This window comes from Callospermophilus lateralis, chromosome 18 (assembly GCF_048772815.1).
Source record: "Callospermophilus lateralis isolate mCalLat2 chromosome 18, mCalLat2.hap1, whole genome shotgun sequence".
NCBI lineage: Eukaryota > Metazoa > Chordata > Mammalia > Rodentia > Sciuridae > Callospermophilus > Callospermophilus lateralis.
Window position 1 is genome coordinate 17588713 of NC_135322.1, and position 14877 is coordinate 17603589.

General features: G+C 50.3%; 1 protein-coding gene across 1 annotated transcript; it reads right to left on the reverse strand.

The window, feature by feature from the left end:
* Window positions 1-392: 392 nt before the first annotated feature.
* On the reverse strand, window positions 393-4706 carry Ffar2 (free fatty acid receptor 2). The gene is made up of 2 exons (XM_076839360.2): window positions 4699-4706; window positions 393-1374 (listed from the first exon to the last, which is right to left on the reverse strand). The coding sequence occupies exons 1-2, from the start codon at window positions 4704-4706 to the stop codon at window positions 393-395; spliced, it is 990 nt and encodes a 329-aa protein (XP_076695475.2).
* Between the last annotated feature and the right edge of the window lie 10171 nt (window positions 4707-14877).

The following is a 14877-nucleotide window of genomic DNA, read 5'->3' on the forward strand; positions in this document are numbered from 1 at the left end:
ATTGGCTTTGGTTTTTTTTTTTTTTTTCTAGCACCAACAACTAGACCAGTATCTAAATGTGATTTGTAAGTTGTAGCAAGACTTCTTTAGGACTCAGCCTTCAAACACATCACCTCCAAACACCAACCACCTCACAGGGACAAATTTCATAGCAACTACCTTGCTTCGAGACCCCAGTGCTTCTAGGTCTGTTTCTTCTTGTGCCACCGAGCTATGCTCCCTGGGGAGGGAAGATTTAGCCGGGCAGGGTTACCAAGCCGGTAAGAGAGGTTCTGACCAAGTGCCAGTTGTGGATTGGGTCTGGGGACTCCTGTCTCTGGGAGTCCCCTCTCTCCCAAGCTGCCCAACTCCTGGGTTAGCCCAGAATGCTCCCAGAAGGTCCAGGGAAATCACTAGTCAGTAGTGAAGTCCGAACTTGGCACTCCCTCTGTTTGGCTCACACCCCTGTCCCCATTCGTCACCTCTGTCCTCTCTTTGGCTCTGCGACCCAACAGAGAGGAGCCCTGATTTCGGAGCAGCCGCAGACCGTCTCCAAAGGCCCTGCGCACGACCGAGGAGGAGAAGTAGAAAAGCAGAGGGTCCAGACTGGCATTGAGCGAGCTGAACACCACGGCCTCCACCCGCCACGGGGGGCTTTTCTTGGAGTAAAACCCCACCAGGTGAGACACGTTGTAAGGGCCGAAGCACAGCAGGAAATTGAGGAGCGTGATGACCGCCAGCCCCACGGCTCGCCGCCGCCTCTGGGCGCCCACGTGGGGCTGGGTGAGCATGATCCACACAAAGCGCCAGTAGCAGAAGATGGTGACGGCCATGGGGATGAAGAAGAGGACCAGGCACAGCTCCAGGCGCACAGGCAGCACCACGTCCAGCTGCTCTTTGGTGAAGTTCTCGTAGCACGTCATTCCGTTTCTATTTCCCGCCTCCCCGGTGGAGTTCAAGTACTGAACCACGATGACGATGGTGCAGTGACCAAAGGACATGAACCAGGCGATCAGAGCCGCGATCACGCCGTACAGGGGCCGGCGGGAGAGCTTGTACTGCACCGGGAAGGCCACTCCCAGGTAGCGCTCGATGCTGATGCCCGCCAGGAGCCACGTGCTGCAGTAGATGCTGCTGTAGAAGCCGAAGCCCGTGAGGGCACAGACGATCTGAGGCAGGTACCAGTGGAAATCGGACGCGGCCTCAATGATCTTGAAGGGCAGCAGCAGCAGGAGCAGGAGGTCGGCCATCGTCAGGCTGAGCAGCAGGATGTGCACGGGCGCGGGATGCGGCTGGCGGACCCGCCCCACGAAGGCGCGCAGGGCCAGGAGGTTGGCCGGGAGACCCGTGAGAAAGATGACAATGTAGGCCATGAGGATCAAGGAGCTGTGCCAGCTGAGCGACATTCTGGAGAAGGATGGAAAAGGGCAGGGTCAGGAGGCTGGAGGCCTGCAGCCCCTGCTCTGTCCTGGTTCACGATGTGGACATGGTCCCTGGCACTCTCCCTTCTCAGGCCCAAGCTTTCTGCCGCCACCCCTGCTTGCTCACACCACCTGCCAGAACTGCCCAGAGCAATTATTGACTTTACCTTGGGCGGGATATTAAGCAGCAGTTATTACGTTTGCCATCCTGTGTCTCTGGGGGAGACCAACCCTTGGTTTCCCAAGGGAATTCCCCCTCTGCTTTCCCTCCCAGCCTCCCAGATACAGGAAGTCACTGTCATCAATTTCCAACCTGACTGAAGGCTTTTCCTTCTCATACGCCCGTGGGAGAGGGACGTGGGAGCCAGCAGAGAGCTGTAAGGTGTGTCTCAGGAGAAGGAAGTTTCAAGAAGCCCGGCACCGTGAACCCCAGGCTGGGTCTCCCAAGCCCCAGGTGCCCAGCCCCGCAGCCCAGTCCCCGACCTCCTTGTCCCCTCCTTTTGCAGAACACGGATTTTCCTCCACCTGTCCACCCCTGCAAGTCACTCTGGAACTCGGTTGAAAAGGGGAAGCTGAGGCCACGCACACACGGGGCAATGTGGGAGGAAGGATGAGCCAGCACTCTGCATTGTGGCTTGTCCCCAGAAGACCTTAGAGACATATTCAGAAAAGCCCCCAGGTTCCTGAGCCTGGTGTTTTGACTATTAAATAGAACCCCTCTTCTTAAGGGGGCGACTCAGTTTCTCAGTGTGGCTGCCCACACACAGGCTTGCCCCTGGGTCCTCTCTCCAAGCTTCATCCTCTGGTCCGTGGCTCCTTTTCCCACCTGCCAACTCCTGCCTCTGGGAATGGTGTGCCCCCGTTGCAGCTTCTGACCGATTTCCTCCAGCCCTCCCCTCCCACGGCTTCCCCTCAGAGTCTGACCCCAGCGTCTCATCCCAGAGCACACGTACGAAGGTGCCTTGCCTGGTCTTCGTTTCAGAGAGGTGGCTTCTTGGAGTTAGTCCCGAAGGAAAGTCAGGAAGCTCTTGGGAAAGAGGACTGGAGCTTTAGCCGCTGCTGCTGCCCATTTCACACAGGAGAGAGTCGTGAGGGACCTGGCTGATGGAGAGCTTTTATACCAGCCCAGGTCATGTGACCAGAGAGGGGCAGGTCAGTCCTTGAGCACTGTTTCCTCTCAAAACCAAAGTCAAGGGCCCCGGCGACTCTGTTCTCTCCCTGGAGAGCCTTGTTCCGATTTCCAAACACAGATTTTTTCTGTATCTACTTCCTGATTCCTGATTTGTTTTTGTTTTTGTTTTTGTTTAACCCCAGGCATTTCCCCACTTCCATGTCACAATCCCTGCTCCTTTCCAGGCAATTTCCTCCGTCAGTGCCTAGAAGGTTGATTTCACTCCAAGGAAAGAGGCTCCCTGCTTCCTTCTACCCTTCCGTTCTCCACTGTTGGGTGGTCTCCTGCCCTTCACCCCAAATGTCTTTTGCCTTCTTGGTTGAAACAGATTGACTCCTCCCAGCTCATGGCTTGCTGTGGTGGAAATAGCATGGAATTTAGTCATGCAGACGTGGGCTCAAATCCAAGTCCCTTCATTTGGGACTTTGGGGTAGATCAATTTTCTGAACTTTGGTTTCCTTTTTCCATCAAGTGAGCACGGGAACCCTCAGGATTTCTGTGGGGACTCCAGGAGATGGCAACCCAGAGTGCTTAGCCCTTGGTAGATGCCCTTAGACGGTTCCACCTTTCCAGCTTCACAGATGGTGACCACTTGGTAAATAAAATATCCAGAGGCTCAGGGCACAGATGTGCCATCACACTTGGGAAAGTGTCAGGAATACAGGAGGCTGGAGTTCACGTGCTCAAGTGCCTCTTTGCAGGAGAGCAGAGCTCCATGTATTCCCTCTCCCTTAGGAGAGGATCGCCCTGAGGCTGGACCACCCTTGTCCTTTCTCTGTCCCCCTTTCTCTCCAGTGTAACTCCAGGTTAGAAGCTCCTCAAAATCCTGTAGAAATAGGCAGCTGGGGAAACATGATAGTCATGTTTAGTCAGAATATCTTTTCTTTCTTTCTTTGATGCTGGGGATGGAACCCAGGGCTTCCCCCACATGCTAGGCAAGCACTCTGCCACTGAGCCACATCCTCAGCCCCCGTGTTTCCCTTTAACCTAGGGGATGGGTTTCAGAATCCCCATTCTTTCCCTAGGACACACTTACTCCCTGTCGACTGCTCAATCATCCAGTATTTTCACGGCTCAGGTCTCCAGGATCCAGATCTTTAGGGTTTTAGCTCTATTCCCTTCTAGAATAAAGGCTTCCCACCTCCCTATTTCCTTCCCTCTGCACACAGAGGCACTTTCTAGATAAACAGAAGAACTAAGGCACTAAGAGACGATTCTCTGTTGCTTGCTACCAAATGTATTTGTGTCATTTGGCTTTTACGATTTTCTGTAAATATTCACGAGGATCTGGATTTAGCTGCAAAGTAGAAGTTGGCAGGAAGGCAAGCGTTCAAGTCTTCCTCTGTCACGGTGGTGTGTCATCTATGAGGAGGATGCCCCTCCCCCTGCTGATGGCAGTAATGAAGGAAACTTTGGAACCCGTGATTCATGATGGCCAGCTACATCACAGGAAAGGGAAATGTAATCTCCTGGGCTAAATTCGGTAGACTTTCACAAAAGCCTTGGCTTTCACAATTTCTCCCGAGTTCAGTTTTCTCTCATCATATTGCAACTTGCCTTGTGATTGGACACATTTTGTTAGTGCCGTATAGAGCCAGAGACCGGGGAATGATACTGGCCAAAATATATTGTTCTAGTGTGTGCATGTGCGAATATGTGACAACAAGTCCCACCGTTTCATACAACTCTGGCACCGATAAGAGAATGTGAAAAAAATAATAAATCAAGTGCTATGTCATCACTTTTTCTGCTTCCTAGCTCTCTGTCACCCACCTGTCTAATTTGGGTTCTGACCCTATTTTTTTCATAGGATCTTCTCTTTCTATTGTTAGTAGTAACTAAATCCAGTAAACATTTCTTTTTCTTATTTGATTAACATTCAATGTCATTTCCAAGGTAACTTTTTGAAACATCCTCTTTCCAAGAAACCTGATGCTCTTCTGGTCACCCACCTTTCCCTCCTTTGACCACTTCTTAGTTCCTGTGTCTGGCTTACCGTATCTCACCCGTCCCTTACGAGTTGGGGTTCCTTAAAATCTGGTTCTTTTCCTGTTCTCATCCTCTGCACTTTTTGTTGTCTGTTGTGTCTGCTCCCATAGCTTCCATTACCATCTTCCGCACACCCACTCTGGCATCTCCACCTTGGGTTTCCGCGAGCTTGGCATCCACGTGTCTGGTGGCCGGAGTGCCATCTGGATGTCCGGGTTCACTCAGCCTTCTTCCTGCATCCTCCATCTCAGGGCATACGATCGCTTCCTATCTCATCCCCTGAGCCACAAGCTTAGTCAATCTGAAAGTCAATTAAAATACCTTCTTCCTTAGTCTCAGAAGATGATCTCGTGTACTTCCCAGAGACCTACTGAACCCACTCTGCCCCCTGATCTCCGTCACCCTATCTCAGTGCAATCCGCCATCATCTGTTACCAGGATTTTGCCGGGGACCATCATTAGCTCCCTTGCAGCCACCCTCTTCCCTAATAGTCAATATTCCATACTGTGGTTAGTGGGATACTTAACTTTAAATAAATAACAAGAGCCTGTAATCTCAGCAGCTTGGGAGGCTGAGGCAGGAGGATCAAGAGTGTAAGGCCAGCCTCAGTAACTCAGCAAGGCCCTAAGCAACTTAGCAAGATCCTGACTCTAAATAAAATATAAAGAAGGGCTGGGGATGTGACTCTGTGGTAAAGTGCCCAGTTCAATCCCTAGTCCCCCCAAACAAACAAACAAATGAACAAATAACAATAAATGAAAAATTGCAGAACTCCAGAGAGGAATGAAAGTCTGATTATTCTGGATCAAGGGAGAAGAGGAAGGATGTTTCTAGACTCGTACGTTCAAATGGATCTTGAGGTTTCATTGCTGTCCTGTGCCCATACAGTGCACCCAACTTCTGTTTGTCTATCAGCTTTTTCAGCCCTTGCAAGGGCAACTCACTCTACCGTGGAGGTGACAATCTCCACCCTCCTGTATTTGCATGTCCTCCAGAGCCACCACTTGTCCAGCCCTTCTTCTGACCCCTCCAGTTCTGCAGCATTATATAGCCCACCCCCAGCACCACGGCATAGAAAGGAGAGTCTCAGGGTCCTGGGATACCCTTCAGCCGCTGCCAGGGGTGTTCTTGTCCCTTGCTGGTAACCATATATCCCAGTACGCTGTGGCCATCTCTCCTCCCTTCACTCTCTGTCCACCTATTTACTGTTAATCAGACTCCACTCCGAGCCAATAAGAGCAGCTGTGGCCATTGCATAATGGTTCCTCATCCTAATCCCCAGAACCTGGGAATATTACTGCCCACAGTAAAAAGGACTTCGCAGGTGGGGCTAAGAATCTCAAGATCATTCTGGGTCATTTGAGTGGCCCTGTCCTCGCAAATGTCCTCATAAAGAGGCAGGGGGAGATTTCAGACAGACACCGGAAGAGAAAGCGATGTGACCAAGGAGGCAGAGATGGAGTGATGTGGCCACAAGCCAGGGAATGCCAGCAGCCACCAGAAGGGGGCAGAAGCAAGGGATAGATTTTCATCTCAAGCCTCTGCTTTAGACAAGAGGTGTCCCCCAAAAGTCCATGTGTGGGACAATGCAAGAAAGTTTAGAGGTAAAATGATTGGGTCATGAGAGCCTTAACCTAAGAAGTGTGCTCATCCACTTGAATGGATTAACTGGGTGCTGACTGCAGGCAGAGCGTGTCTCAGGGAGGCAGGTGTCTGGGGCGTGCTTTGGGGGTTTACTTTTTGTCCCTGGTAAACACAACCTGACTCTCTGCTTCCTGATGGTCATGTCCTGAGTCGTTTCCCCACCATGTCCCCACCTCACGTTGGGCCCAGAGCAATGGAGTTGGCCATCTATGGATTGAGACCCCTGAAACTGTGAGCCCCCCGCAAATAAACTTTCCCCCCTCTACATTTTTCCTGTCAGGTCTTTTGGTCAGAACCATGGAAAAGCTAAGATGGTCCTGCTGACACCTGGTTTTCTGTCCCAGCTGAACCTACAGCTGGAGTTTCCCCAAAAGACAGCCATAGAGTTCTTATAAGGGACTTTGTTCCCCCAAACTGTCTTGGCACGGGGCCAGTTGGGATTTAAAAAAAAAAAAATGAGGATTGAATACGAGGATGGCCCATGCCAAGCATTTATTGTGGGAACTTACTTAAAAAGAGGGCTGTATCCTCCTTTTCAGACAATGAAAGAAAGGGATGTCCTTCTAACAGAGGGGTGTCCTCTTGTGTGACTGCCACAAGAAGATTGGGGTGTGCAGTTTATACACAAGTCGAAGGGATTTGACTCAGGGATGAGGCCATTTTCCTTCAGTGTTTTGGGGAACAACTTGAAAACCTGTATCAGTGCCCTGGAATGTTCAAGCCCTGGCTTTGGTTCAGTCCCACTGGGAAAAGCTGCAGCTGTCTGGGTCACGGCGTGGTCAAGGTGCTTTGTGTTGCTGGGTCAGGACACAGAACAAAGTGCAGGTGCAGAGATACTGCGCCTTAATTTCAGCGCAGCGATAGTGGTTTTGGATTTCTGCTCTCCAGAACTATGAGATAACACATTTCTGTTATTTTTAAGCCACCAAGTCTGTGGCAATGTGTTACAGCAGATGTAGGAAATTAACCCACCGGCCAACTCTGGCTGCCTGTTCTACGATGCTGTGGGTCAGGCTCCATGCTTACAGCTTTACAAAGATGGATTCACGTAACTCTTAAGATGTCCTGGCAGGTTGACACACTCACCACCTTTTATAGATGAGGAAGCTGAGCTATAGAGAGGTTAAGTGATTTTCGCTTGAAGTCACACATCTGGTAAGTGGAGGACTCAATTCTGGAACCCACAGAGAGATGTCTATATAGAAGGGGCTCTTCACTCTTGACCGTGTGGGTCCAGGCTAGGAGTCCCTCGACTGGACAGAGGGGGAACCACGGGGCCAGGCAGGGCTGTGAGACCATGCCAGTGGCTTCCCCGGGTGTGTGTGGTCCCCAGGCCTCTTGCCAGTAACCCTCCACCCTGAAAACTCAAGGTCTGACCCCCAACCCCAGTCCCTCAGGATCCGGGTGATTTGCAGCCTGTCACATGTTGTAGCTCTGCTCTGTTATAAGATCCCAGATTTTGTGATCCTCCCTCCCTCCCTCCCTCCCTCTCTCCCCATCTCAAAACAATTTACTGCATCATTTGGCTTTTATGGTTGCCATGAATGTTTACAAGGGTCTGGATTTGATCGTAAAACAGAACTAAGAGCTTGGAAGGAGGACCATGCCTCTGTTCCTGGGCTCCTGGAGAGGTCGTCTGACTTTTCCTTCCCCCTGATCCCCTTCTCCATCCGCCGTCTGTGCAGAGTTGACCTCCAGACCAGGAATGGGTCTGCGCCCCCCACCATCGCCCCCTACACTCAACTCCCAGGCCAGCCCACCAGTCACCTTCAGGGGCTCCCACCACACTTTGGAAAGGCAGGAAGCAGCTTTTTGTCTTCCTGGGCTGCCTGCCAGTGTGGACTTTGACAAAGGAGGTCAGGTAGGAGAGCTTCTGGACGTGGAAGTGACCCAGTCCCCGAGTGGTGGCGGACAGCTTGCCATCAGGTGCTGGCTAAGCCTGCAAAAGGTGAGCTGGAGCAGGGGGCGGGAGGGGGCGGGGGGCAACTGCTACTCAGCTTTCCTCTCCGAGGCCCGGCCTTCCCTCTCTTCTCCTCTCATGGTCTCCTCTGAGGCACAGGTGACTCATCTTCCCCCAGAAGCTGTGGCTTTGGCTGGAGTGCCCAGGGTGTCAGTGGGGTTTGCAGAATCTTAAGGAACTTCAGAGAGACTCCTCATTTTCTCCCTGCACCTTCTCTTTTCTCTTTGGTACCAGGGGCACTTAACCACTGAGCCACATCCTCAGTCCTTTTTGGTATTTTACTTAGAGACAGGGTCTCCCTGAGTTGCTTAGGGCCTTGCTAATTTGCGGAGGCTGGCTTCAAACTCATGATCCTCCTGCCTCAGCCTCCTGAGTTGCTGGGATTACGGGTGTGCGCCACTGCACCAGGCAGACTGCCCATTCTCAAGAGGCGTGGGGAAGGGATCTGAAACTCCAGAGTGTGTGTGTGTGTGTGTGTGTGTGTGTGTGTGTGTGTGTGTGTAAGGGGAGATGGTCATACCTATAATTAAAAAATGCTTGGAAATTTTGTAGGGGTTTTCTAAATGCCAACTAGAAAGTTTGTGTTTATCAGAAGCGGGAATTAGTTAAAAATAGATTGTGAAACAGTGATGCAAGGGACATAATACTTGAAGACTGGTTTGCAGACGAATTTAGATGAGCCGAGTTCCTCTTTCCATGGAGTCGTGCTCCTCGGCATTCTCCACTGATGGAGGGGTCCCGCCCCTAGTCTGAGTGGCGCTGACTGTTACCAAGACAAGGTGGGAGGGGAGCTGCAGGTGGAGTTTCATTTTGGAGTTTCAGGTCGGGGGTTTACATTTTTTTTCCTCCTTGGGCTGTTGCTATGCCATAATCCAAAGCCACAGTGAATTAGCACCTAGAAGTTCTCTTTCATCTTTAGAAGTCTTTGCCATTTATAAAAATAAAAGCCTCATATCTCAGTTAGGGCTTGTCAAATGTGCCTGAAAACCCAAACATCAGAGGCTTAAATGCACAGAGATTCATTTTTCTTGTATAACAGGAAAGAAATGAGGAACCCCAGGCTGCTCCAAACTGTCATCCGCAACCTGAGCTCCCTCTTGGCTTCTGCTCCAGCATCTCTAGATTTTAGCATTTGCTTCATGGTCCTGAGCAGAAAGAGAAGACAGAGAACAAGAGAAGGTGAGAGATGGGTCTGTCCCCTCCTCTAATCAAGACTATTGCTCTGGAGATTTAACCTTGGGGGTGCCTTGTCACGGGGCCACATCCCCAGCCCTTTTTATTTTTTATTTTGAGACAGGGTCTCACGAAGTTTGTGAGGCTGGCCTCAAACTGGCAGTCCTCCTGCCTCAGCCTCCTGAGTTGCTGGGATTGCAGGCATGTTCTGTTGTGCCTGGAAAGATTATTGCTTTTCTAGAAGCCCCACTCAGCAAACTTCTGCTGGGTCCTCACTGGCCAGCACCATGCCCTGTGAGCACTCCTGGATGTAAGAGAGTCTGGGAACGTGAATACTCATTGGTCCCTTTCCCAACTTGTCAAAATTGGGGTCTGGTTACTAAGAAAAAAGAGGAAAGTACCCAAATCATATGAAACTTGAATAGAAATATGGGAAGTGAAAATACTTCTAAGATTTAAAATAGCTCTGGTGGTCATAAAAGGGTGTGGGATTTTAGAGACCTTTTATTTATTTTTTAATCAATTTATTTTTTCTGATTTGCTATACGTGACAGCAGAATGCATTTCAATTCATAGCACACAATGGAGCACAGTTTTTCATGTCTCTGGTTGTGCACAAAGTAGAGCCACTCCATTCGTGTCTCCATTCATGTACCTAGGGTAATGGCGTCTCATTCCACCATCTTTCCTGCCGCCCTCCCCTTCCCTTCCCTCCCTCCCCTTTGCCCTATCCAAAGTTCCTCCATTCCTCCCATGCTTACCCCCCACCCCCATTATGGATCAGCATCTACATACCAGAGAAAACATTCGGCCTTTGGTTTTTTGGGATTGGCTTACTTCCCTTATCATGATACTCTCCAACTCCAGCCATTTATCTGCAAATGCCACGATTTTATTCTCTCTTTTTAAAAAATATTTATTTTTTAGTTGTAGTTGGACACAATACCTTTATTTATTTATTTTGGTGCTGAGGATCAAACTAAGGGCCTTGCACGTGCTAGGAGAGCACTCGACCGCTGAGCCACAACCACAGCCTGATTTTATTCTGTTAATGCTGAGTAATGTTGCACTGTGTATATAGACCATGGTTCCCTTACCCATTCATCTACTGAAGGGCATCTAGGTTGCTTCCACAGTTTAGCTACTGTGAATTGTGCTGCTATAAACATGGATGTGGCTGTGTCCCTGTAGTATGCTGTTTTTAAGTCCTTCGAGTATAGACCGAGGAGTGGGACAGCTGGATCAAATGGGGGTTCCATTCCCAGTTTTCCAAGGAATCTCCATACTGCTTTCCAGATTGGTCGCACCAATTTGCAGTCCCACCAGCAATGTTTGAGTGTGCCTTTCCCCCGACATCCTCGCCAGCACTTACTGTTGTTTGTATTCTTGATAGCTGCCATTCTGACTGGAGTGAGATGAAATCTTAGAGTGGTTTTGGTTTGCATTTCTCTAATTGCTAGAGATGTTGAACACTTTTTTATATATTTGTTGATAGACTGTATCTCCTCTTCTGAGCATTGTCTGTTCAGTTCCTTAGCTCATTTATTGATTGGATTATTATTATTATTTTTTTTTTTGGTGTTAAGTTTTTTGAGTTCTTTATACATCCTGGATATTAGTGCTCTCTATCTGACGTGTGTGTGGTAGAAATTCGCTCCCATTCTGTAGGCTCTTAGAGAGATCTTTTATGAACCATTATTATTAATGTGTGATACACGTACAAGAAAGCGCACTGATCTCAGTGATACGGCTGGATGTTACCCCATCGGTGCCACATTCGTGTAACCGCTACAGAGATATAATACATTGTTAACGTCTTAGAGGCCTCTCTATGTCCCCCTCAGTGAGCAAACCACCCACCCTCAAGATAACCACAGCTCCAACTTCTGCCACTTAGAGAGGGATATTAGCTATCCTAGATGTCAGAGAGAAACAAATAATAGGTGTAGGAAACAAAAGCAAAGAAGAATAAGACTAAATTCACATGGCCCTGAGATATTGCTACTCTCCTTTGCCCCTTAAATTATTCCAAATCTCTTTGTATACCTTCCTTGTATAATATCATCAAAAATCGATTGCGGAAATGTTAGCTTTCTAAGCTGTTCTCTTGTGCTGAATGAAACCTCCGATTCCTAAGAACTGGATTCTGCTGTCCCTAAAAGAGCAACCCCAAAGTGATAGTGAGGCAAAAGTGATAGAGTTTTATTTTTCAGTCGTATAGAAGCCGTCTAGATCTGCAGTGCAGGGCAGCCCAAACTGTCTTTAGCAGCTTCAGGAAGATTTCAGAGACTCATTTTCTTTCTAGCTCTTTGCTCTGTAAATTCTAGGGTGGCTTTGTCCTCACAGTAAGCCCAATATGGAAGCTGGGGCTCCAGTCATCACATCTGTGTTCCTGGCAATAGAATGGAGGAAGAAGAGAAGAAACACTCACCTCTTCTCAATTGAAGAGATTTCCCAGAAATGCCTCTTTTGTTAATAACTCACTGGAAAGAAGTTATGCAAAAGGCTAAGTACAGGGTACTGTTAAAAATCAGACTTTTTTTTTTAAATAAATGAGGAAATTGATAGTTTCTTCCAAAGTACACTTTTGCAACTTTGGTAGATAAGCCTCTGCTCCTCCAACTCTGCAGCCTTTGCGTTGTACCGAGGCCTGCTGTGTACCTGAGGCCAGCTTACATCTTCCCTCCCAGGGAAAGCCTCAGCGGATGCAACAGAAATTACTACCCAGGGTGGCGTAACCTGGGTACCACCCTGTGGCCCGTCTCTGGGCCCTTCCTGAGGTTGGATGAACGTGACTCAAGTCAGGTCTCAAGAACAGCAGTCAGTTTTATCTCTGAGACACAAAAAGAGATGAAGGCATCGAATCTATAATTAGGCAGATTTTAGATTATTTTTATCTGTCATTTCCTTTGACACAGCACCATTTATTTTCCAGTGTGAGAACTCAATCAACGACAGCGCTGTGGGACTAGAGGCAGGCGGCCGGGTACCAACGCTGCTCCACGGTGGGTGGTGGGGCACGCACGGACCCCAGGTGACCTGGAAAGCCACACTGCTGTTTCCCACAGGGCTGGTCCAGCCAGGAGACGTGGACCACGGAGGATGACGCCGTGGAAGCTGAGGCAAGACCAGGCTGGGGCAGGGCTTTTGTACAGAGCATCAAAAGTGGGCCGGGGGCCGGGCACAGTGGCGCAGGCTGTAATCCCAGCGGCTCTGGAGGCTGAGGCAGGAGGATCACGAGTTCAAAGCCAGCCTCAGCAACTTAGCAAGGCCCTGTATCTAAATAAAATGCAAAAAGAGGGCTGGGGACGTGGCTCAGTGGTTAAATACTTCTGGGTTCAATCCCTGGTAACAAAAAAACAGTGGGCTAGGGCCTCCAGGTCCCTTGAAAGGACCAAGTGGCAGGTCTGGCCATGTTCAGTTAAAGGATGCGGATGAGGCTGCCAGATTTGTCAGTGACAAAGAGAAACATGGAATCGCGTGAGGCTTTCCAAGAATGTTCTGCTTGAGTCGAAATAAATCAGGTGGAGTTAATTCCTTGATTTCATGTGTCTCCTCCCCAGGTTTGGTCTACTGACCATCTCCCATTTGCCTCTTCCAAACACGCCTTAGTGCCTCTTTTCTCTTTCCCCAATGGGATGATGGGTGGCCTCCCTTGACCAGGACGGGTTCACTCATGAGCTTTCCCAGCCTGTCTCTCTGACACAGTCTGGTCTGGGAAGGGCGCTTCCTATTGGGCCCTTAGCTCAAGGTAAGGATTGGATTTTATTCTTAAAGTAAGAGGAGACACATTGGAAGGTTTTAAGTTAAGGAGTGAAATTTTCTAATTTATGGTCATCGTTTTTTTCCTGCTCTGATTCCCCACTTCCCCGGAGGCCTCTTCGGGCCACCTCTTCTTTCCCTGCACAAGAAGAGTTCTTACAGGATTTTGAGGCTTCCAGCCACAAGAAGACAAGGTGACAGCCAGCATGGCTGACCGCAAGTGGCCCCAAGTGGAATCGTATCTTACTCACAGAGACCCCAGGGGGTGGAGGGACACAAGGAAGATTATTCTACATGTGGCCTTTGGCAATGTCTCCAGTCCTGAGAGCGCAGCCCAGCTCTCTGGCCTGGCCCTGCAACGCAGGCCTACAGCGCAGCCAAGGTGAGGGAGCAGCCCCGCTCCAGCCTCAGGAACAGAGGTAAGGGTGGGTCCCCAAGCACAGGAGGAGGGTGGTCTGCGCCAGGACAGTGACACTGGTTGCCATGCTGTTCCCAGTCTGCATGGTGCTGGGAGCCCTCCTCCTCCCTCTGTGTGGCCTGCGGGATCCCCCAGTGGTAGTGACCTGGTAAGAGCCGACCTCGTACCGTTTGTTTCTTTGTTCACTGAAACTCATAAAAGCTGGTCCTTTTGATGTGGCAGGGACCGTGGACATGCATTGCTTGCTCTGGTGCCCAGGGACTACTGAGTTGGAGGACAGCTGAGCAGAGACGAGTCTGGCCTGGGCTCATCCACCCGGTGACCCCTCGGGCCCCGCAGCGGCAGTGTGTGGGCATCTATCTACATGAACACGCACCTCCATCTTCTTTTCTTTGCCACCAGTCCGATTGTCCCCCAGGAAGGCACCCTCCACTTAGTCCTCCCAGGAGACTCAGAACTTCCCCGGGTCGGGGTCCTCGGACCATAAGGGCTTTCCACAGTCCACCCAGGGAAGGGTCTTTGGGCTTTCACAAAAGGGACGCCCCTGTCAGCCTCAAGTGCTGGTCTTTCAAAGGAACAGAGGTCTTCTGTCTCTCCAGGAGCCACTAGTCACAGAGAGGAAGAGCAACCAGTGAGCCTGACACCCTTCCAGAGAGGCAGACGGACACTCCCTGCTTCTCCCCAACCCTACGCCCCTTCGAATCTACTTGGTCATTCTCGGAAATCCAAGTTCCGAGTCTTCTCCCCGGGCTCTTCCTACATCCGCGCCCCTCGGGACGGCTCTTCCTGGTCATTTTCACCTACTCCTCATTCAGGAAGCCCCTGCCTCTGTCCTTCCCTTCTGACTCCTTTCCTTCCCCGCTGTGGGCGGCATCCAGTTCCCATTCCTTTCCCCGCATGATCCAGTCTGGGCAGGTTCAAGACCCTGGTTTTGTGTCGCCTGGCTCCTTGGGCAGCAGAGCACATTTTATAAAAACCTGGATGTTGACGTTCTAGGGTGATTGACATGCAGGGTTCCAGCCCAGAAAATCCTCTGGAGTCAGGTGGCCCCACGTGGCCTCTGCTGCCCGGGACACGGCTCTGCTCTGCTCAGACACTCCCGCCTTTCCCAGGGGACTCTCTGCTTTCTGGGCCACCTCATCTCTTTCCACCAGTGTCTTCTGAGCTTTGGGGACCTGGGACAGCCCTCATGGTCTCAAGTTCTCTCCTAAGTCCCTTGGACAAGCATCAGAGGGCAAGGGGCAACCAGATGATCACCCATTTCCATCTAGAATGAATGGGGACAGAACAGCAGGCAAGACGGGCGTTGTTCTTGCCTTTAGGGAATTTACAATCTGGTTGGGGAGGGGTGAGAATATA